Source organism: Lissotriton vulgaris, chromosome 2_1 (genome assembly GCF_964263255.1).
Source record: "Lissotriton vulgaris chromosome 2_1, aLisVul1.2, whole genome shotgun sequence".
Lineage (NCBI taxonomy): Eukaryota > Metazoa > Chordata > Amphibia > Caudata > Salamandridae > Lissotriton > Lissotriton vulgaris.
The window spans coordinates 361,495,759-361,518,865 of record NC_141687.1 but is presented as its reverse complement, the minus strand read 5'-3'; the positions used below and the strand labels follow the sequence as shown (position 1 = coordinate 361,518,865).

At 49.0% G+C, this 23,107-nt stretch overlaps 1 protein-coding gene across 1 annotated transcript in view; it reads right to left on the bottom strand.

Annotated features, from left to right (window-relative positions):
- Window positions 1-7,439: 7,439 nt before the first annotated feature.
- The window catches only part of SPAG5 (sperm associated antigen 5), a 643,746-nt gene continuing 628,078 nt past the window's right edge, over window positions 7,440-23,107 (bottom strand). The window contains exon 26 of the mRNA XM_086955159.1: window positions 7,440-7,776. Within this exon, the coding sequence (XP_086811285.1) occupies window positions 7,705-7,776 (72 nt within the window). The 3' untranslated portion in view covers window positions 7,440-7,704. The remainder of the gene's footprint in view (window positions 7,777-23,107) is intronic.

Sequence of the window (23,107 nt, the reverse complement as noted above, 5' to 3'; positions counted from 1 at the left end):
CTGGTGCCTGTGTTGTAGTACTATCAGCTTTAGAGGCACTACTTCTGTGACAGACTGTTTTTTGAAGAGGAAGATGGAGCAGAGGAGTATGTACTTCAAAAGTAGCTGAAGCTCAATATAAAACTTCAAAGACTCAGACCATAAATCAAGTTTCTTGTATGGAAATGGATTATAAGAAGGGGAGGTTGAGACCCCAAAACTTTATACATCTGCCAAGTAACCAGACGATCTGTGTGAGGAATTCAAGCTCTGCAAAAATTCTGATTGTTACCAGGACCAGGGGCCTAGGCCGGCTAGTCTCCCTGGGGGACATCATTCAGTGAATCCAGACCACCTGCGACGATTGCATGCCAACAAAACCAGTGTGCTTCAACACCTGTCGTGTCATTGCCCATGTGCAGGACTGAGTTTGTGACACCCGTATCCAGGAGGGAGCCGCTGTGATAGCCATGGAAAAGACTGCCATGGAGTAAGGGTGAAAACCTTGTGCGTTAGCAGTATGGTGACCCGTATGGCATGAGGGCCCGCTGAGAAAAAGAATGAGTTTGGTAAGGGCAAAAGCCTTGTGCGGTATCTGTTCTGTGTGCCTGTGTGACAGGAGGGGCTGCAGAGGAAAAGACTGCAGCGCAATAGAGGCCAAGACCTTGTGCAATAGTGGAGTGGTGACCCTGGATGCCGTGGACAACTTTACCATGCTGATCGGGCTGGAGCCCATGGACAGTGAGTTGCAGTGACCTCCCCCATAGCCATAGCGGGTCACTGGGAACACCAAGGACTGGGACTTACTTGCCTGCAACAGCAGGTGTGGAGTGCCCAGAGTTCTGGGCTGCGCCCCATCTGCACACGCTCACAATGGCTGCAGCAAGCTTGGGTAAGTAAACTACATGTGGCCCAGGAGATTCTCTCCTTAAGTGACCGGCAGAGTCCTGAAGCTCCTCCTGTGGGTTAAGTGTACTTCGGAACCTGAAGGTGGGTTGTTATGACAGTCCGCCAGGACTTGCACCGACCGACCGCAAAGGGAAGGGAGGAAGGCCTAAAGTGCCAAACGTATCGCCCGTAACTCTAGAAGGTTGATGTGAAGCAACTTTTCCTCTGGAGACCAAAGACCTTTGACCTCCAGATCTCCCAGATGAGCACCTCACCCTAGAGTGGATGCATCTGTTATCACTGTGGCCACCGATGGAGGTAGTTGAAAGGGCTTTCCTTGAGACAGATTGCCTTCAACGCTCCACCAAGACAGATCCGCCGCAGTTTCTCTGGAGATCCTGACTGACTCCCTGAGATCTTTCTGAGATGTGCCTCCACCACAGCCATCACCTTGGTGAAGACTCCAGGCGCAGTAGTAAGACCAAACGGAAGGACCGCAAACTGGTAATTTTGCGTACCCACCGTGAAACGGAGATACTTCCTGTGCGACTTTAGAATGGGGATGTGGAAATAAGCATCCTGTAAGTCGATCAACACCATCCAGTCTTCTTCCAGCAGCGCTTGAAGAACCTGTGCAAGGGTGAGCATCTTGAACTTCTCCTGCTTTAGGTAAAGGTTCAAGATCCAGGATTCGACGAAGTCTGCCATCCTTCTTGGGTATCAGGAAATACCGGGAGTAGCATTCCTGACCCCTTTCCTGCTCCGGAACCACCTCTATTCCACCTTTTCTTAACAGTGCCAGGACTTCCTCCTGCAGGAGCAGCAGGTGGTCCTCCGTGCAAAACCCTTGGCAAGGAGGGTAATTTGGGGGAACTTCCCGAAAGGGAAGAGCATACCCATTCTCTACGAGATTGAGATCCCAAAGGTCTGATGTAACCGATTCCCAATCCCGCAGAAAATTGCTAAGCCGCCCCCCTCCCCCCCAGAGGACCCGCATGATCGGGAACGGCGGACCTAGGGCTTTGCAGTTGTAGGAGGGTGGTGGGTAGAGGAAGAGGAGGAGGAGGATGCCTGACGTCCCCAAGGACGTGCTCTTTGCCTGCCCCTGTAGGGTTTATACAACTAATTTTGCTGTTGTGACTGCTTGCAGGGACGAAAAGAAGATCTTCCAAAGCCCCTATACCTTTTGCTCACAGATCCTCTAGTTTGCAACCCCAAAGACCTGGCTGTTGCCCTGCTGTCTTTGAACCTCTCCAATGCAGCATCAGCCTTTTTACCAAAAAGGCCCGAGCCATCAAAGGGCAAATCCATTAAAGCAGCCTGAACATCTGCAGAGAACTCGGAAGACTTCAACCAGGCAGCACTTCTGGTGGCAATCGAAGATCCCATGACCCTAGCCACTGAATCCGCTGTGTGCATTCCGCTCTGTATGACCTGCCGAGCAGCAGCCTGACGGTCAGCATGCACCTCATTAAAAAAAATTCTGTCCTCTTCAGGAAGTTTAGGGGTCAATTGCTTTACAGTATCCATTAAGGCATGGATATAACAACCCAGGAGGCAAGTGGCATTCGTAGATTTGAGGGCCATACTTGTTGATGAAAAAACTTTCTTCGCAGATTGGTCCTGCTTTTTTGAATCCTTATCACCAGGTACCTGGGGAAAAGCACCTGCAGATCTTTTAGAGCAGGCTGCCTAAACCACTAAGCTCTCGCGCAAAGGATGAGAGGACAAAAAGTCTGGGTCCCCAGGAGCCACTATATAACGCCTTGCAACGGCCTTAGAAACCGCAGGAGTCGTAAGAGGCCTACTCCACACCTCCAGGATAGGATCTGTTAAAACAGGGGTCCCCAAACCGGTCCTGGAGGGCCGGATCCATGCCAGATTTTTTGGATATCCCCATTGAGATACATGTAGTAATTTTAAAAATCTGGCATGGATCCGGCCCTCCAGGACCGGTTTGGAGACCCCTGTGTTAAAGCATCAGTAAAAGGAAGCATAGGTTCCACCACAGACGAGGGAGAATGGAGGACTTCAGTCAAAATGTTTGATTTATACTCCACAGTGGGCAGAGTCAAATTCAGCAGATCCGCTGCTTTCTTGATAACCACATGGTAGGGGGCCACATCTTTAGAAGGGGCATCCAACACCATGGCTAAATCCCAATCAGGGGACAGTTCCAGTCCACTTGCCTGCCTTAAATCATCAAAAGTCCTCCGACTCTTGAAGCTCACCCTCTTCAAACTCAGCTTCCCTATATCTCTGCTCCTCCAAAAGGCGCTGGGCTTCACGCCTCGACCTCTCCTTCCGGAGCGACGTTGTCGGTTCCAGAATCGACTCCGAAGGAGCCGGAGTCGGCGTCGAACATGGAGCCGGCGTCGAACTCAGAGTTGGAAGACCATGCCGAAGAGCTTGAGGTCAGTCCGGAGCCGGTGACGCAGGAAACGGCGTCTGACTTCGGCAGCGGCGCCGAGAGATGCCATGGCGGTGTCGGCGCTGGCATAAACGGAAAGAACGGCGCCGGAGCATAAGCTTGGGGAACTCCCAAATTGTATGCCAACGGACCCATGGGACCAGCCGGTGCTCCAGATGGGTACATGGCTCTTGCATAAACACCATACATGGCATTTAAGAACTATGAAGGGTCTTGTCCTGGACCCGGAAAAGGAGGATACGAACCAACCGGCTGCTCTCGAGAAGGCTGCACCGAAGTCGACTCCTCTTTTTCCTCGGGTTGGTGAGCCGGAGTCATCGAACCCTGAGGAACGGGAACCTCTTCCTCCTCCTGAACTGGAGACTGAGACGGAGCCGGAGAGGGATTAGACACCTGAGCCGGTGAATGCTCCGGTGACTCCAAGCGCAAGGCCTCACCTTCCGGATCCTGCGCCAGAGAAGGAGATACCATATCCTTTCGATGCCGTCTACTAGGCTACTTCGCTCTCGAATCAGACTCCTTTCCTGAATGGTGCCTTGACCCATGCTTCCTCTTCTTATGTTTCTTTTTCTTTGATCTGGAAGCATGTCCCGATGAGGACTTCGAAGCCGACCTCAACCGGGACCTCTACCGCGACTCCAAACTCTTCTTGGCCTCTTTACCTTTTAATTTGGCAACCAAGACCTTCGCCTCACGGTCACGAAGGGCTTTTAGATTCATCTTCCTACAGCAACCTTGGACGTAGTGATCCGAACTCAGGCACCATATGCAATCATCATGCGGGTCAGTGATTGACATCTTCCCGCATTCGCCGCACGGCTTGAAACCAGTCTTCTTGATTGACACAATCACAATAGTAACAAAGTTACTATCAAAGCTACAGAGGATCCCTCGAAAACCGTTAGCGTCGATGACGCGGAAAAAAGCGAAGTGATGTCATCACACCGACGTGGTATTATGGAGTCAGTGATGTCAGCGGAGCCGCGCGCGATGCCGTGCCTCTATGACGTCGTCCACGTCGGCGCGAAGCTGCAAAAGAATTTCCGAATGTTGCTGACCAGGGGGATATTCACAAGGTGAGGAATCCACTGGCAGATGTACCCATCAGAATCCCTTGTACCCATCAAACCCAAAAAGGTAGAACCAACAAGCAGGCCACCTGGTACACAGAGGACCTCCCAAGGCTCCAAATTACACTGCAAACGGCTAGAAAGAAAATGGAGAATCAGTTACGAAACTACTGAAAGAACCACCTACAATGCCGCACTCAGATGCTACCACTAGCAACTGAGAGACACTAAGAAAAGAGTGCAAGCTAAACACATTGAAGGGAGCTCAACAAGCAGGCTAGTTGGTACACAGAGTACCTCCAAGACGCCAAATGACACTGCATTCAGCTACAAAGAAAATGGAGCGTCTGCCACAAAACTACTGATAGAACCCCCACAAGGCCGCACTTAGATGCTACCACAAGCAACTGAGAGACATCAAGAAAAAAGTGCTAGCTAAGCGCATCAAAAGGAGCTCTAACAGCAGCAAGGATAAACTGTTCGTCAAGCAATTCACCACACGCTCGGCCTCTGTTACCAGCATCTACCCTTTCCAAATACTCTGGGACGAACTATCAAACATCTACAACAACTTTACACACCAATCATACCCTAGAGATCTCCTCCCCAACCTGCCCATCACCTTCCAAAATGGCCACCTGCTGAATGGAAATCTCTCACCCGAGAAGACACAGACAATAATGCAGACCATCCACTAAGGGGCCCAAACGATCCCTACCCCCACTACATCTACACCCTTGGAGAATGGCCATTCAGCACCCCCCTCACCTATATCAACACCTCAACACCCCCACCACATTTCCGGGAAGACTGGAAGCATGCAGTGGTCAACGCCCTCCTCAAGAAGCCATCTGCCTACCTCAATCAACCAAGTATCTTCTGCCCTATCTCCCTGCTCCTCTTCCCAGCCCTAAATGATAGAGCAGCCCATTAACATACACCTAACAAGCCACCTCGAACTACTCAACTTACTGGACAACACTCAGTTTTCAGAAGAAAAAAAACAGCACCAAAACAGCCTGTATCACAGCCACTGAGGACATCTGGACCTTCACAGACCGAGGAGAAACAGAAGCCCTACTCCGCGACCTTCACGAGGCATTAAACACAGTCTCCCACAGCACACTCATCAGAATACAATAGGACATCAGGTTCTAAGAACCCCTACTCAGCCTGATCTGCTTCTTCCTTACAGAATGAACCCAAAAAGTCAGACTCCCCCTTCAAGTAGGAAAACAAGATCCTCATCTACCGAGTCCCCGAGGGATCGTCTTTCAGCCCGATCCTGTTCAACATCTACATGACATTACTTGCCAACATCATCCAATCCCAAGGCACCACCATCCTCTCCTCCACCGACGACACCCAACTCATCCTCTCCTTGACAGACAAGACAACCACCCCCTGAACCATTTTCCCCAACTGCATGATCTTGGTAGCTGAATGGATGCGCACCAGCTGCCTAAAGCTGGACTCAGACAAGATGGAAGTACTGGTCTTTGGAAACAAGACCTCTCCATAGGACGACACCTGGTGGTCGACAGAGCTAGGACCTGCACCAACACCCACGGACCACGCTAGAATTCTGGGGAACATCCTGGATGACAAACTCTAGATGATGGCACAAGTCAACTCGACGAGCGCAGCCTTCTTCCACATCCTACGAATGATGTAAAAGATCTTCACATTGCTGCCACAAAACACTAAAAACCGTTACAAAAGCACTCATCACAAGCAGACTTGGCTATGGCAACACACACTACGCCAGAATTGACAAGCAACTCCTACACAAACTTCAAAATATGCAGAACGCCATTGTACCACACCCACATCTCACATCACCTCAAAAAGCTCCACTAGCTACCCATCCAAAAACACAGCAAATTCAAACTCCTCAAGCACACCTTCAAAGCTCTACACAATACTGGAGCAGTATGCCTAAACAACCGCATACACTTTTATGAGCATACACAATACTTATGCTCAGCCTCACTCAATTGTAGATACAACCTGCATCCACAAAAACAGATCAGGTCCCTTGTTGTTCTTCATTGCGCCCAAATCATGAAACCACCTCTCACAACACATCAGAGCCTCTTCCTCATTTCTTGAGTTCCGCAAGAAGCTGAAGACTTGGCTCTTTGAATACCTCTGCAGGGACCCAGAGCTCAAGCGCCTGGATACCCTCACAAGGGATTAGGGTAATAGACATATTACGCTTGGAAGAAGGTGTTTGGTAGTTCCAGATTTGTAACTGTATTGATGTTTCTATTCAGGATCATAACTGCAAAGGCATTCAAAGAGTTTATACGACTTCTTCACTTTCAAACACTGGGACGAGAACAAACTAGCAGTCGGCTTTAGCCTGCATTACTGAATTTGTTTCACTGTGCCACAATGTTGAAGGGAAGCTAGTTAAGTTAATATCTGTAGGGTCCACGTCACTTGGTGATGTGTTTTTTAGTACAGTGCAAACGGTGGGGTCAGTAGTTCTATGTCAAGGGTTTCCCAAAGAGGAGGATACTTATAGAGCAAGTGACAGAGTTGTCATTGACCAAAATCAAAGTACATGACGATGTTCCACCCACATAAGATACAAATCAATAGGAAATTGAAAACCCAGCACAAAAGAATGGCCTGTATGATGCATATGGTCAAAAATATACTGTGTTAGACCAAGAGGCCAGTAGCCAAGTATCAGACCAAACATTAAAATTGCCAACCACAGCAAAATTCAATGCATGCAGAAAATTGTAATGTAAGGCGCTACTTACGTATTATCTGTACCCGAGTTTCTAAACCTACATTACCCTTCAAGACTACGCCTTGCTGTTCGACCTCACCACCGCATAAAAGTAAAAGTCTAACAAGGAGATACTCTGCATATTACAGCGGTAATTGATTCTACCAGCCAATGCGCATTACCTGGATTGTCCACTTGCCTTCACATTCCCTTGGACCAGGAGAACTGGCCATTAACTCGCCCCCTCCTCTGGTATGGAGAACAGTAACTGCACTGCAAATTGGTTTTGGAGCATACATTAGAAGCAAAAAAGTTCTACAGAATGCCGCTAATTCAATAAATATGAAATTTATTTCATGAATTTACACATACATCTCTTCAATTTGCACATAAATAATCTGCCCAGAATCTGATTCTGGTAGAGCGACTTTCAGATAAAACATAATATCCCAAGCTTTTGAGGGTGCAAAACTACCAATGGGTCTGATAGAGTGCTCCAGATCCAGTCAAATCATTGTCACTATTGATGGGGTTTTTAGAGAAGATTCCAAGAAGACGAGAACTCTCATTCAGCTGGCTCAAAATAACATGCTCTAGCCCAGGTATTCAACCAGTTCTTTTAGCACCTCACAGCCGGTCACTACGTCTGGGATTGACAGGAGAGTCTAGGGGGAAAGCAAGAAGAGGAACATATTAGTCTGTATTTCTGTAGACACCACCAGTACCAAAATGGTGAAGCAAGACCTTCATATTACTGGCTAATTGGTCTGTGAAAAGCACATTACAGCCTAGAAAAAGAAATTACTTAACTGCTATTCTTCATCCCAGAATGCCGTGCTTCAACCTGGTTTCCGTCCTTTTGGAACACCAGGTTAATAGGAACGTGGAAATGGACTAAACTTGAAAAAGATATAGCATACTGGCGTAGGAGTCCATTGTGGCATCACAGTGCTCTAGAGACTCCTTCATCTCCATTTATCCCATGCCCTTCACCTTTTACCACAAGGTTACTATTATATGTCAGAGAGAATAAAAGATAAAAAAAATAAGTACCAGAGGTGGGTAGATTTACTAGATACTAGTTGGGCCATGAAGCTCGGAGAGTCAAGAATAACAATAAAGTAATTAATCGATCACATTCACAGTATTGTATGTGGTATAAATGAGGTTGACTGGGCATTTCATTCATTTTAACAGCAGCGGCTCCTCCGTTAAGCCCCACTAGTCTCTGAGCAGTGCAAGAAGGAAAAATAAAATGAAAATAACAAAATGTTTATTTTTCAGTACTGGCCGGGGAGAGGCTGTGCTTTCCTGACAGACAGCAGCAGCCAGCATGGAAGAGGAGTGGTGGGCACCATAAGCGTGCATGACGGTTTGGTCAGCCATCTTAGGATGGTCAAACCGTCATGCACAACTAGCATTTCTCCACCAGACTGTGTTGCACTGCCTGGTGGAGAATAGTCCCAGGCACCGTCTGAGTAGCACACCAGGCCGCTCAGACCAATCACAACGCTGCTGTCATTCTGGTAATACTATTGACAGCAGCGTTGTGATTGGCTTAAGATTGTGTTTGCTGCCGGGAGTTTGGAACAGAAGAGGATGAAGGAGAGTAAGTGATCTGTTCTTTTCAGCCCCCCAGCACCCCTTTCAATTCTGCTACCTAGCAGCAGCCACTGCATTTCAAGTGATGGGGGGGGGGTGGGGAGGGGGGGGAGGGGAGGGAGGGGGGGAGTGCCATTAATGACTAGAGCATCAGATGAGAATTAAGACCCCACCTCTGGCTGTAGGGGCAGATGTTACTTACCAGTAATTAGAAATATAGGGTTCATCATAGCTGCACACTTTGTCGGGAATTAAAAACATTTTGTTTTAGTCTTACAAACCTTTTTTAATCCCAGAGGATTACTGTAAGAAGAATATTTTTTTTGTCTAGGACAGTAGGCCCACACAATAGTGTAAAAACCTAGTTCTAGGAGGTTGAGTGCCAGAGTTTAAATTAACAAATTACTTACCTTCAGTAACGCTCTTTCTGGTGGATACTCGATCTAACCGCAGGTTGCTCACCTGGTTATCCCTCCCCTTGTGAATATCTCCAGGTGCTAGACTGGATCAGGAAAACTAAACAAAAAGTGCTCCTGCGCATCGACTCCACTCCACTCCGGAAGCAACAAGTGGAGCCACATGTAAGCACTCGTGTGGGGATGTCAGTTTCATTTCATAACACTGTCAACACCATCAGGCACGGAGCCCATCAGCGAACTGGAAGAATCAATGTGCACATTCCTAAAATAAGAAACTTTTAAAAAGGAAAACAACCATTCCACAGATCGGGGGCTTGGAGGGCAGCGTGTAATCTGCCGTTAGAAAGAGTATCTACCAAAAAGAGTGTTTCCGAATGTAAGTAACTTTTTCCTCTGTTGGATACTTCTAAACTTGGACTCCTCGCCTTGTGAATAGATAACTGTAGGAGGCTGGCTGAGTATATGGTGCACACTTTAGTGATGCACCCCGCAATAATCCAGGCAACCCCTATGGCGATTTTAGTGGTCTTTGATAACCATAGAAAGCTCTCAAAGTGGTGATTTAAATCTATTTTTATTGTTATTTTATATGCAAACGCATGAAACCTCTCAAAGTGGTAGCTGTGTAGAGCAGCCTTCAGGCTTATCTTGAAGTGTTAAGTAGCTTGTTTTACCAGTTTAATCTTATAGTGTAGGTTAAATTAAAAAGAGCCATACACATTTATATAAAAATACTACTATTTATTACACAACACTCACTAACATATTTGTATATCTCCTACCTGGAGATAACAAATCACACAAGGATACTTCAAATGCAATCAAGTAAGTAGCACAAAATACACTGGTCTGCAGGAGGAGCCCAAACCATATACTAAGAAAGTGGAATGTGAACTGCAAAGGAGGACGGGATTTGTACGAGAGGACCCAGAGACACAAGGAACCACCCTAGGCAAGTACCCAGGAACCGGACAGAGGCAGAGTGGAAAAGCAGCAAAAATACATGCAAATGATACTTTGGGACAAATCTACTACTGTATATTAGGCTGAAGAAAAACTTGAATTATTCCTTCCTATGCATTTTACTTGCTAGATCAATCAAGTGTCATTTCAAATCATAGTCCAAATGAACGGTTCAAACAAAAGTCTCAATAGCACTTTGGAAACAAAAACCTTTTTATATACATTTTTTTTCAATTCTTCATGTATGTATATATGCAAAAATCATTCTTATGTACAATACAATGTTTTTTCTACAACAACTAATTAGTTATATCAACTTAATCAAAACAAGTACCAATTATTCCCTATTGCCCCATTAGTGACTTGAGGATGCTTTCCATTTCTTAGACCAAGAGCATTCCTTTCAAAAAGGATCACCAGAAAGTCCTACGAGGTGTACTATTCTAACCTCACAGTTTTTTTGGGACTTTCCAATTATTCATAGATCTCTTTAAATTCACTTAAGTGTCCTCCAATAGAGTCAACCCGTTTCAGCCCCACAGGGAACTACACGAGGGGAAAAACAGCAGATGAATTTTGTAAGTCCACACAAAGTGGGGATTTCCTTAAACACCCTAGTCCTGATGAGGCCCGCTACCTGTGGGGCTGAAACAACGTATTTGTTAAGGAGATGGAGTTTCAGATCCCTTTTGAAACAGGAGAAGGCGGGGATGCATCTGAGGGCTCTAGGGAGAGCGTTCCACATCCTGGGAGCGTTGCCAGAAAACGATCGGTATTGTGTGGTTTTCTTTTTCAGTTTCGGAGGAATAAGAAGGAGTGCGTTGGAGCTTCTCAGAGTTCTGGATTGACCTGCCCTTATTAGTTTGTTGTTCAGGTAGTTAGGGGCTGGAGAGTGAAGAGTTTTGTGTGTGGTGCAGGCCAGCTTGTAAATACACCTTCCTTCCATGGCAAGCCTGTTGAGGGAGTTGAGAGCTGGAGTGATGTGTTCAAATCTTTTTACTCCAGATAAGAGTCAAGCGGCCATGTTCAACACTGCCCTTAGAGGAGCTAGGTGAGCTTTAGGAGTCCCTGTTAGGATGGCATTCCCTTAGTCGATTTTAGAGAGAACTAGGGATTGGACTACTGTCTTGAGGTCATCATGGGGAAATTAAGGTTTCAATTTCTTGAGGTGTTTTAGAGAGAGAAGTGCACTGAAAACCACCACTCGGTTTGGGCTCTCCACAATAAGGCCAAACCACTGATCAATAGAAAACGAAACTAAAGCCAATACTGCACACTTGATTCCTAGTACCTATTTGTAAATACTTGCAATTTGAACGACAAGTAGAACCACACTTGTTTGGACAATCAATCTGTTTTTTAATCCTTAATTTTGAATTCTTTGTTGGTTATTTTTCACCAATTTTGTATGTAACACATTTTATACAAACATCTTTACATATAATACAAAAATTATTCACATACCATCAAACAACACCCTCCACTTATACATTTACATACCATACTCACAGTGATTACACATCTGACATCCAGTCAAACATAACCACACAACTTCCACAATCTATTTACAAAAGCATTCTACATTTACAAATCTTCATATAATACCATAGACAATAAATACAGTCGTTTTGAAATTTGGAGCGTTATTTAGGAACAACCACTAATGTAGTCTTATGGCTAAAAAAAAAATCAGGTCTAGATACTTAACTGAGTCGGATAGGACGATGGGGCTGTTTAGGGCGACTAGATGCTTGAGCCACTCTTGGATTGGACGATGGTTGCTTTTTGGAGAGATTAAGATTAGTTCAGTTTTATCTGTGTTGAGCTTTAAGTGATTAGCGTTGAACCAAGATCAGATCTTGGTTAGAGTGGAATTTAGGTGTCAGATGTCGCTGGGAGACTTGATTTTGAAATAGATTTGGGTGTCGTCAGCGTAAAGGTGGTAATTCAGCTTTTTTCAAGATGATTGTGAGGGGCTCCAAGAAGAGATTGAAGAGGGACGGGGAGAGGATCGAGCCTTGCGGGACCCCAAGTGTGACTTTTGTTAGCTTTGAGAGACAGGAGTTGATTTTAATTTATTGTGAGCGGCGTTGAAGGAAGGAGGTGAACCATTTTAGTACTGTGCCATTGATGCCGGGGCGCTTCGACAAGGTCTCCAGAAGCACTGGATGATTTACTGTGTCAAATGCCGCAGATAGGTCAATAAGGATGAGTAGGCAGGCAGTACCTTCATCTAAAGCCTTGTGAATATCGTCTGAGACATTAAGCATAGCTGCTTCTGTGCTACAGCCTTTCCTGAATCCTGATTGAAAGGTGTCGAGGAGGTTATATGAAAAAACGTCATGATAACATGTAGCAAGACTACATCCCCAACCAATAACAATGAAGGGGAACCAGTCGAGGACAAACAAGGCACGACAAGACTCAAAGACAGCCCCATCACAGAATGTGACAACACCCATAAGGAACAGGGGCAGAGGCCCGGCCAAAATACCCCAACCTAGAAGATAACAATGGGGCCAGAACCCCTAGTAATGAAAGGGGAAGAGGAGGTGGGGGGTAGAAGGTAGGCCCCAACCTGGGGCAACCAGGGCACAGAAGTATCTATAAACCTATCCTCCCAATGTGCCAAAAAGGGAGGGAAGGAACAAATAAAGAGGACGAACATCCTGTCAGAAAGAGCAACAGAATGCACGCACTGAAGCCATAGCCACCCACAGGGAGGCAAATGCAGAAAACCAAGCCAAAGGTCCTCGCAGAACGGAGAGGAAGGGCGGGTTGTGAAGGAATTTGCAGCTAGAATTGTCTCTACCAACTACATCGATACCGTAGGTAAGTAACTCGTACATCTGATAGAGACTACTAGCTGCATATTCCTTAACGTAAAATAGATACCCTAGCCATAACCAAGGGGAAGGAGGGTCTGCAAGAGGACCACACCAACCTGGACATAACAGAGGGTCTCACAGGAGACGAGTCCAACAGACAGGGTGAAAAGCCCTGTCCCCAAGGCAAGGGGAACCCCTACAACCAGAAGACCACCGACCTCGAAGGAGATGCGGGAAAAAAACAAGAAATAGGTAGCTTGTCCCCACTCAGCAGGAGAAACAAGGGCAAGGCGGAATGAGGCCAGAGCACCCCACGCCCATACAAGGTAAAAAGAATCTCCACCAAAGGCCCAGGTAATGAAGAGGAGCACACGAGGAAGGAGAGCAACCCAGAGACTAAAAGGAGAAGAGGTGGAGCAAAGGCAAGGCCCCCCACCGGGAACACGTCCAGTGAAGAGGGCAGCCGAGCCCAACACAGCCAGAAGGCAACAGGCCAGACAGAACGGCGCCTTCAACAATAAAGCAGGCGGAAGCAGAAAGTGTAGCCCAAGGTCACCCAGGGAGAACCGCCCAACATCCTGCAGGGATAAACTGCGCCCGAAGAGGGACAAGGAGCTCAAGAACCAGCTCAACCCCTAGGGAGGAGAGGCAGAACTGAAGTAAGGGCCCAATGGAAGAAGCAGACAAGGCAAGGAGGACTGTCCCGCTAAAGAGCCAGAAGGCACAATGGTGCATAAAAACAGTAGGTCGGCACCGGCACACACACACAGTCCAAAAAGAAGTGGAACCTGGCACAGCCATGATGCAAGACCGCAGACAGCAGGCCAGACCAGACCAACAACGCAGCGACCCAGGAGAAAGACAGCCCGGGTCGCAACACATCACCAAGTTCTCCCTACTAGACGAATGCCAATCGGGGTTCAGAGCAGTGCACAGCACGGAAACAGCGATCCTGCATATTGTTGACGACGCGCTACAAGCCCTAGACCAAAATCAAGCATGCCTATTGATTCTCCTAGACCGGTCATCTGCTTTTGACACAGTAAATCACGAAGCACTATTGATCAGGCTACAGGACAGGATGGGACTGTCCGGAAATGTGCTGAGATGGTTCAATTCTTTCCTAAGAAACAGAACTCAACAATTCCTGGTTAACCAAGCAATCTCACCCCCCTGTCCTAATGCAATTGGGGTCCCGCAAGGCTCAACACTATCCCCAGATCTATTCAACTTGTATGTCGAACCTCTTACAGACATTCTTCGGAAATCAAAGATATCCTACCACATGTATGCAGAAGACACGCAAATATACTTAAAGATCGCCTCCCTTGATGACATAGATCTAATAAATGAGACACTAAAGATGACTTTGCAATGGTTAACTACGGATCATTTGAAATTAAATGCCCAGAAAACAGAATTCTTGCTAATCTCACCTCCAAGGAGCCACCCTGAAGTAAAGGAATGGACCAAATTGGTGACTGCGCTAAACTGCACACCAACCCTAGTCAACTCAGCTAAATCACTAGGAATCACATTAGATGAGAATCTCGACATGAAAGCCCACATTAACTTAATGGCGAAAAGTGCCCGCTTCCATCTGAGCTACTTAAGAAAATTAAAACCATTCATCTCAGAGGCAGATCTAAAATTGGCTATACAATCCCTAGTTATATCCAGGATCGAATATGGTTGCTCTACATTAACTGGCCTACCTAAAACATCCACAGCACCACTAAAAGCCTGTCTCAACGCTGCGGCAAGACTCATCACTGGATCTAGGAAATTTGATCATATATCTCCCCACCTGAAAGAACTAAACTGGCTACCTTATGAGGCCAGAGTTCAAATGAAGATAGCATGTATTACTCACAAAGCTGTGCACTATAACACGCCAGGATACCTAGCCAAGAAAATTAAGCTATTGGGAGGAAACAGACCAACTAGAAGCTCCAAGGAGCTGCTGTTGAGGCCAGCCATCTTCCGAAAAAAAAGACCTATGATCGAGCATTCTCCGGAGCTGCCCCCAGAGTCTGGAATTCACTCCCTCCAAGCATTAGGAAGATTCAAAATATTGTATCATTCAAACGGGAATTGAAAAGCCTTATGATGAGTAAATACCTTGCATAGGGAAGCCTACGGATCGCTGGTATGAACATTTACATCAGTCGAAGGGTGGCCCTCTTCATGAATACTATAATTGACAAGAGACTGACTCCACACACAAGTCTCGGCTGCATCCTTATCGCTACAACAGTCCTATGTGAACTCTTAGCTGTTTTTCACAGCCTAACTATATAACCGCTACCTCACCTTATATATTGATAAGGACCCTGATATAAGCTAGACCTTTCTCAGCTTTTATTGCTAATTGCACATGTGTTTGGAATATATATATTTAGTCACTCTTCATAGTCATAGTATCTTTTACTTCATATCTGTTTGTGTTATAATTGATACAGTACTGTCAATGTGTAACCTACCTCGATGTTAAGCGCTCTGATACCTACGGGTCTTGTTCGCGCTATACAAAACTCTATAATAAATAAATAAATAAATAAAAAACTCAGGCCAATCCAAAACTATCAGCAAGAGGATTGCACCTGCAACATACCGAAACGCCACGGAGAGCAGAGGCCCGAAAGGCGACCGCACCTCCACAGCACATGACAGAGCTATATATTAGCTACCATTACCTCACATAGGGCATGTTACGTCCCAAGACATGGGAACCCTCTTAGGAAAAAACTTTCTGCAGCAGAGGACAACAGAAAGACCTGCGGAGAACCCGCAGACGGCGTGCCAATCAGCCAATAAGAATATAACAGTAGGACTAGTCTCAGAGCCAACACAGCTCAGCAAAACAGCACCATAGTCCAAAGAAGAAGGACTTGAATGCACAGTAATCCCACAGATCACACAACTGGGGCGACCCGCTCCAACCGAAGAACACCTCCAGAAGCACAAGTTACCTACCTTCTGTGACGATTTATCTGTAAGAAACATTAGTTAGTGTTAGATTTCTCACCTTAGAATATCCCCAGGCGTCAGACTGGATGCAGAAAGTTTTCATCAGCAGTACCCCTGCGCGTCGGTAGGCGTCGTCTGCAGCTCCGCATCAGTCGTCGTGATCGCCAGAATGACGTCGCTGGAGTACTTAGAAGCCGCCCTCGCGCGCTGACGGTAGTTCTGTACATAGCTTTCCGCACCAGGAACACAGATCCATGCAAGAAACCGACACTGGTGCCATGAAACTAGGGCCCTGACAGGGAAATTCCTTAACCCTAGATATAAGGTCGCAGAACGGGGCGGAGGCGTGGGGCGGTGAGGAATCTAACACTAACTAATGTTTCTAACAGATATATTGTTACCGAAGGTAAGTAACTTGTGCATCCGACAGAAACACGTTAGTGTTAGATTCCTCACCTTAGAATAGATACCCCCGCAATACCAACACCGGTGGTGGATCTGCGAACCAAAATCACACCAGAAAGTCCTGGAGAACTGAACGGCCAAAGAAGCTGTTTCTCCGGACTTGGCTGTCCAGGCAGTAATGCTTGGCAAATGTGTGCAGCGAGGGCCACGTAGCTGCCTGACAAATGTCCTGCAAAGGGACTCAACGTCCCAAGGCAGTAGTAGCCTCCTTTTTAGCCAAGGAATAATAGATCTTGATGCACAAAACGACCCACCGAGAGATGGTCCGCTTGTGCCCACGTAGCCGACAAAGAGTTGGTCGTCCACCTGGAACTGTTGTGTGCGGTTCAGGTAAAAAGAGACGGTGGAGCCCCTCTTCCTCTTTCAAGGGATGCGGAGGCGGAAAGAAGGTGAGCAAGGTAATGGTTTGGCCAATGTGAAAGGAAGTAACCACCTTGGGTAGAAAAGAAGGACGGGTCCTCAGAACAACTTTGTCCGGATGGACAGAGAGGACAGGAGGCTTAAAAGAAAGCCTGGAGCTCACTCACTCTCCTGGCAGAGGTGATGGCAACCAGGAAAGCAGTCTTGAGAGTCAGAAGACGCAAAGGTCAGTTATGGAGCGGCTCAAAGGGAGCACACATCAGATAGGTTAACACCAGATTCAAGTCCCACTGAGGCATTACAAAGGGAACAGGAGAAAACATGTGAGTAATGCCTTTCAAGAATCTATTTACAACAGGGGACTTGAAAAGAGAAGGCTGATCAGGAAGCCTCAAGAAGGCTGAAACGGCCGAAAGATATACATTGATAGTGCCCAGAGCAGAGCCCTGGAAGAAAGAGGAGAACCTCTAAAAGAGGTGCAGAGAGGGGATCCACAGCCTTTGCTGTACACCATGCCACAAATTTGTTCCACCTTCAGGTGTATACCGTTTTTGTGGAGGGACGCCTGGCTGCCAGAATGACATCATCACAGACTTCAGGAGGCAAGTCAAATGGCATCAACTGTCGACGCTCAATCTCCACGCATGTAGGTGGAGGTTGGACAGGTTCAGGTGTAGGACCAACCTCTGTTGCTGTGACAGAAGGTCCTCCTTAAGAGGCGGTCGAATTGGGGGATTGATTAACATACGGAGTAGCTCTGGATACCAGTATCTTCGTGCCCAATCCGAAGCCACAAGGATGACTTGGGCCCGGTCGTGCCTGATCTTCTTCAGCACTCTGGGCAGAATTGGTATAGGCGTAAAGGCGTATAACAGACCGCAACTCCACTCGCGACGAAAAACATCGCTGAGCGAGTGCCGCCTTGGAAATTCCAACGCGGAGAACTGATGACATTTCGCGTTCTCTCTGGTGGCGAATAGATCTAACCAAGGCTCTCCCCACTGCTGAAAGAGACCTTGCGCCACGTCCGAGTTCTGACGCCACTCGTGATCCATTATGCACCGACGGCTGAGTTTGTCCGCCCTGGCGTTCAGGGAACCTGCCAGGTGTTGAACCACCAGGGTGATGCCCTGATGTTCCAGCCATGTCCAGAGGCGTAGAACCTCCTGACATAGGGTCCACGACCCGACCCCGCCCTGTTTGTTGCAATACCACATGGCGGTGGTATTGTCCGTGAACACCTGCACTACACTCTCCCGGACAGAGGGGAGGAATGCTTTCAGTGCAAGCCTGATCTCCCGCAGCTCCAGAAGGTTGATATGGAGCCGGGACTCCGCCGGAGACAAGAGGCCTCTGATCTCCTCCTCTCCCATGTGGCTCCCCCATCCCAGGAGGGACGCATCCGTCACCACTGTGTGCTCTGGTTGGGGAAGGAGAGGGATCTGTCACTGACCCAATCGCGCTCCATGAGCCACCACTGCAACTGTCTCGCAGTGCCCTCCGAGATCAGGACGTGGTCGAACAGCTTGCCCCTATGCTGTGCCCAATGGAACTTCAGGTGCCATTGCAGAGCCCGCATCCGCTACCTGGCGTGATGTACCAGCAGGATGCAGGAGGCCATCAGTCCCAGAAGCCGTAGGGTTAACCTGACCGAAACTCTGGATAAAGGCTGAAAGATTGGAATCAGAGCCTGAATATCCCGAACCCGCTGCTCGGCAGGATAAACCCGAAACTGTGCTGAGTCCAGAACCGCTCCGATGAAGAGGAGCTTCTGGGAGGGGCTCAGGTGCGACTTTGGCACATTGATGGAGAACACCAGCGAATGCAGAAGGTCGGCCGTAGTCTGGAGGTGGGTAACAACTGTTTGGGGCGAGCCCGCCTTCAACAACCAGTCATCGAGATAGGGGAAGACTGGAACCCCTGATCTGCGCAGATGAGCTGCAACTACCTCCATCAGTTTCGTGAACACCCGAGGGGCACTGGTGAGGCCGAAGGGGAGCACGGGAAACAAAGTGCTCGTGGCCTACCGTGAACCGCAGGTAATGCCGATGGGCCAGCAGGACGGGAATATGGAAATAAGTGTCCTGCAAGTCCAACGCTACCATCCAGTCTCCAGGGTCTAGGGCAGCGAGAACCTGAGCTAACATCAGCATCTTGAACTTCTCCTTCCGGAAGAAGCCGTTAATGCTTCTGAGGTCCAAGATAGGGCGCAGGCCCCCTTTGCCCTCCTTGGGAACCAGAAAGTAGTGAGAGTAACAACCCCGCCCTACTTCGGGGCCAGGAACACACTCGATGGCCTCCTTTGCCAAGAGGGCCGTAACTTCCTCCTGCAGAAGTTGCAAGTGATCCCTCGACATGCGGTGGTACTGCGGTGGCATGGCTGGAGGGTCACCTCGAAGGGGAGGGAGTAGACCCTTCGGACGATTTGCAGCACCCACCTGTCCGAAGTGATAGTACACCAGTAGAGTAGGTGATAGCAAACTCTGCCTCCCACTGGCGTGGAATAGGCCTGAAAGCTCAGCCTAGGAAGGCTTTGAGGCAGATGCTGCGGGAACGGATGTGGACTGACCGGCTCTCTGGCCCCCTGCTCCGCCATGGCGGAATGCACGTCCGCGACAGCGTTGAGGTTGGTTCTGCGCTTGTGTCTGGACTAAAGTGCCGGGGTGCCCCTTCCATGGCCACGAAAGGACTGAAAAGCAGAAGGTTGCTTGCGCTGGGCCGACAGGCCCAAGGACTTGGCCGTAGCCCTGGAGTCTTTAGGTTTAAAGTATTTTATTGAAGCAGGGTAAGATAGGAAACAACAGGGCAAGAAAAAGATAAACCACAGGAGCCCCCCAATCAATGCGTACAATACAGTATATACAGCAAAGCAGTTAAATCTCTTCAATAGGCACCATTCGACTTGGGAACACAGCTTGTGCGCCTGTGGTCATAGACAAATAAAGGGGGGGAGGGGAAGAGGGATGGGGGGGAAGGGAGAGGAAAAAAAAGGGGGGGGGGGAAAAGAAGGGGAGAAAAGGGAAAGGGTGGTGAATCAACCCTGCTCCAAAAACTACCCAACCATCAAAAACCGCCCAAACTACCACACCCCAACCCACCCCCTGTACTGTGCCAATAACCATCCGCTCTCCCCTCATATCGACCCTCCAGTAGTCCCCGCTACTCAATGCCAACCCCGACCGATCAGACAGGCGGATCCGGTTGCTATGTCAGCCGCAACAACCTAAGATATCTAGGACAGGTGATCTCCCGAAACTCAGAACACAACAGGCTATGGAAGGGCGCCCACAGTTCCTCAAAAGCATCAGTATCCCCCAGGGCCACTAAGGACATCTTTTCCATGCCAAGGACATGCCACAATCTATGCAGCCAGCCGACAACAGTGGGGAGTGTGGTGGAGCGCCAGTGTATGAGAATGTTTTGCACCGCTGACCCCAGAGCAATCGCAATCTGTCTACCCCTTCTAGACCTGAGGGGATACATCAACCCATTCGGTAAACCCAGTAAAACATAGGCAGGGAACCTCGGCAGCTCTATCTCAAAACATCTGTCCACCTCACCCAGGACCTCCTCCCAGTAAGAAGCCAAAAGGGGGCATTCCCACAGTATGTGTGTAAGCGTGCCAGCATGGCCACAGTTGCGCCAGCACGTCCCTGGTATTGACCTATCCATCTCATGTAGCTTCTCCGGAGTGCGGTACCAGTAGGTCGAGATTTTGGTGAAGGTCTCCGTGAGCCCCGTGTGATAGGCCGAGTGGCGTGAGCGGTAGGAGATATGGTCCCATTCCGTGTGGCTCAACACTCGTCCGAGCTCCCGTTCCCATCGCTCCCGACCGGGGTTGTGAATGTGAAAGGGGGGGGCTGCAGCATTTTATACAAATCTGAGATTAGTTTAGCGTCCGACGTGCGAGTGATTAACCAACGCTCGTACACCGTGATCTCCCGGTCTGCCTTATCGCGCACTTGGGGTTGTAATGCCCAGTGGCGCGCCTGCATGTATCTCATACGCTCCGTCTCTGGGAGGCCGTAGTCCCGCTGCAAGTCCTGGAAGGGGACGACACCCTCAGGGCCGTATAGATGATACAAAGTGCAACAGCGGGCCGCCCGCCAGCGCTCGTAAGCACCGTGCTCCGTTCCGGGACCGAAGTCCGGATTGCCAATGAACGGCGTAAAGGGAGAGGGAAAAGTAGTAAGCTCATGCCTGACAGCCACTGAGTCCCACGCCCGAAGCGGGTCACGCGTCACGAAAGATGCGTAAAGGTTAGGGGGTCGATGAGCCCGCTTCAAGAATGGGACCTCCTGTAACGTCCTGCCCGCCACCGCTTGATCCTGGAACAGCCAGTGTTTGTCCGACTCCCACCGGCTCCATTCCACCAGATAGCGGAGTTGGGTGGCCTGGAAGTATTTCCGTAAATCCGGTATCCCCAGCCCCCCAGATTCGGGCGCCAGCGTAGCGATGCTCCTCTTGATCCGCGGTCTACGGCCCTGCCACACGAACCGTGCAATGGCCGATTGAGTCTCCGCGAGCCACCCTGTGGGGGGCTGGAGCGGCAACGCCCTAAACAGGTATAGCACCTGAGGCAGGAGGGTCATCTTCACTGCGGCCACCCTACCTAGCAATGACAACGTGCCCTTATCCCACCGACCTAGTTCCTCTCTGATTTTCGTGCTCAAAGCCGCATAATTGGCCGTGACCATCGCCTGAAGGGAGGGCGCCAACAGGATCCCTAGATACGGAATCCGGTCCCTGGACCAGCTCAGAGGGTAAAGTCTCTGTAGTTCCGCTCTGGTGGCGCTAGCGAGCGAAATGTCGAGGGCCGCTGATTTCCCGAGGTTCACCTTAAAGCCCGCCACCTCGGCGAAGAGGTCCAATTCCGCAATGCAAGCCGGCAGTGACCTCCGCGGGTCATCGAGCGTCAGAATGACGTCATCTGCATACAGGCTAATCGCGTGATGAAATTCTTCCATCTTGACTCAAACGATGTCGGGGTTCTGCCGAACCCTTTGAGCAAACGGCTCCATGTAAAGGGCAAAGAGCAAAGGGGACAGTGGGCACCCCTGTCGCGTACCCCGTTCTATGGGAAAGGGCCGGGAGCTGCCTCCGTTCACTCGGACCACCGCGGACGGGAACCGGTAGCAGTTGAAAATCAGATGACGGAACTTCTCGCCTATCCCGAACTTGCCCAAGACCTTCTCTAGGTAGGGCCAGTGCACCCTGTCAAAAGCCTTCTCCGCGTCTATGGAGAGGAGCATCCTTTCCCCGGGGATCCTGGAGGCCTTCTCAAGAATATGAGTCACTCTCTTCGTGTTGTCCACTGTTTGCCTGCCAGGCACGAAGCCCGCTTGATCCGAATCAACCATGCCCGGGAGATGAAGTGCCAGGCGTGCTGCTAATATGCTGGTGAACACTTTCAAGTCCGTGTTCAGCAACGAGATAGGATGGTAGGACCCACAGGCAGTCCTGTCCTTGCCCGGTTTCGGGATCACTGAGACCGTGGCCTGAAGAAATTCGGGGGGAATGGCACCCGGCTCCGCGAAGGTGTTGAAAAGGCGGGTCAGCAAAGGCGCCAGCTCCTGACAGAAGGTCTTATAAAACAGAGGGATGAAGCCATCCGGTCCCGGGGCCTTGCCCGGTTTGAGCCGGGATATCGCCGTGACCACCTCCTCGATACGGATTTCACGTTCCAGCTACTGAGCCTGATCCTGCGTTAACGACGGGAGTGGTACCGACTCTAGATATTCCGCCTCCGCTTGGGCGGAGGGGGCCTCACCAGTGTAGAGGTCTGCGTAGAAGCCACGGAAGACGTCCGCTATTTGCTCATCTGCCGTGACAGAACCTCCGGTTGGGTCAACCAGCTCCTTCACTCGGTGCTGTTGGTGCTGCACCCTAAGCTTGTTGGCCAAGAGCTGCCCGCATCGGTCGCCACCGGTGTAATACTTGTGCTTCAGACGAAGCATCGCGTATTCCGCCCGGTCCATGTCCAGGGCAGCCAAGAATTTCCTGGCAGCTTTCAGCTGTCAGAACACAAAGGGTAAGAGAGGGCCTCAGGGGAATTGTATTTATAGACTTCTTGGTACCTTGTCCCCCAACTTAGCAATAAACAACACAAGAGATACCGAAAGTCTGTATATAGGAACCTATAAAGTGTTCACATCTGTAAGACAAAACCAACAGGTTAGTGTGTAAGACATGTCTATCCTCAGAAATATGAAAATGGACCCACAGGAGAAGAGAGAACTAGAAAGACAGCCTCAAGAGTGCTGGAAAGAAATCCCCATCAGCCCGCTCAACAGCGGAGCATCGTCATCTGGGTTATGTGGTTGAAAACTGTGGTATCCAGTGTGCCCTTCCTTAGGAACAACCTAAGGCTAGCAGAACTTGGACCACTA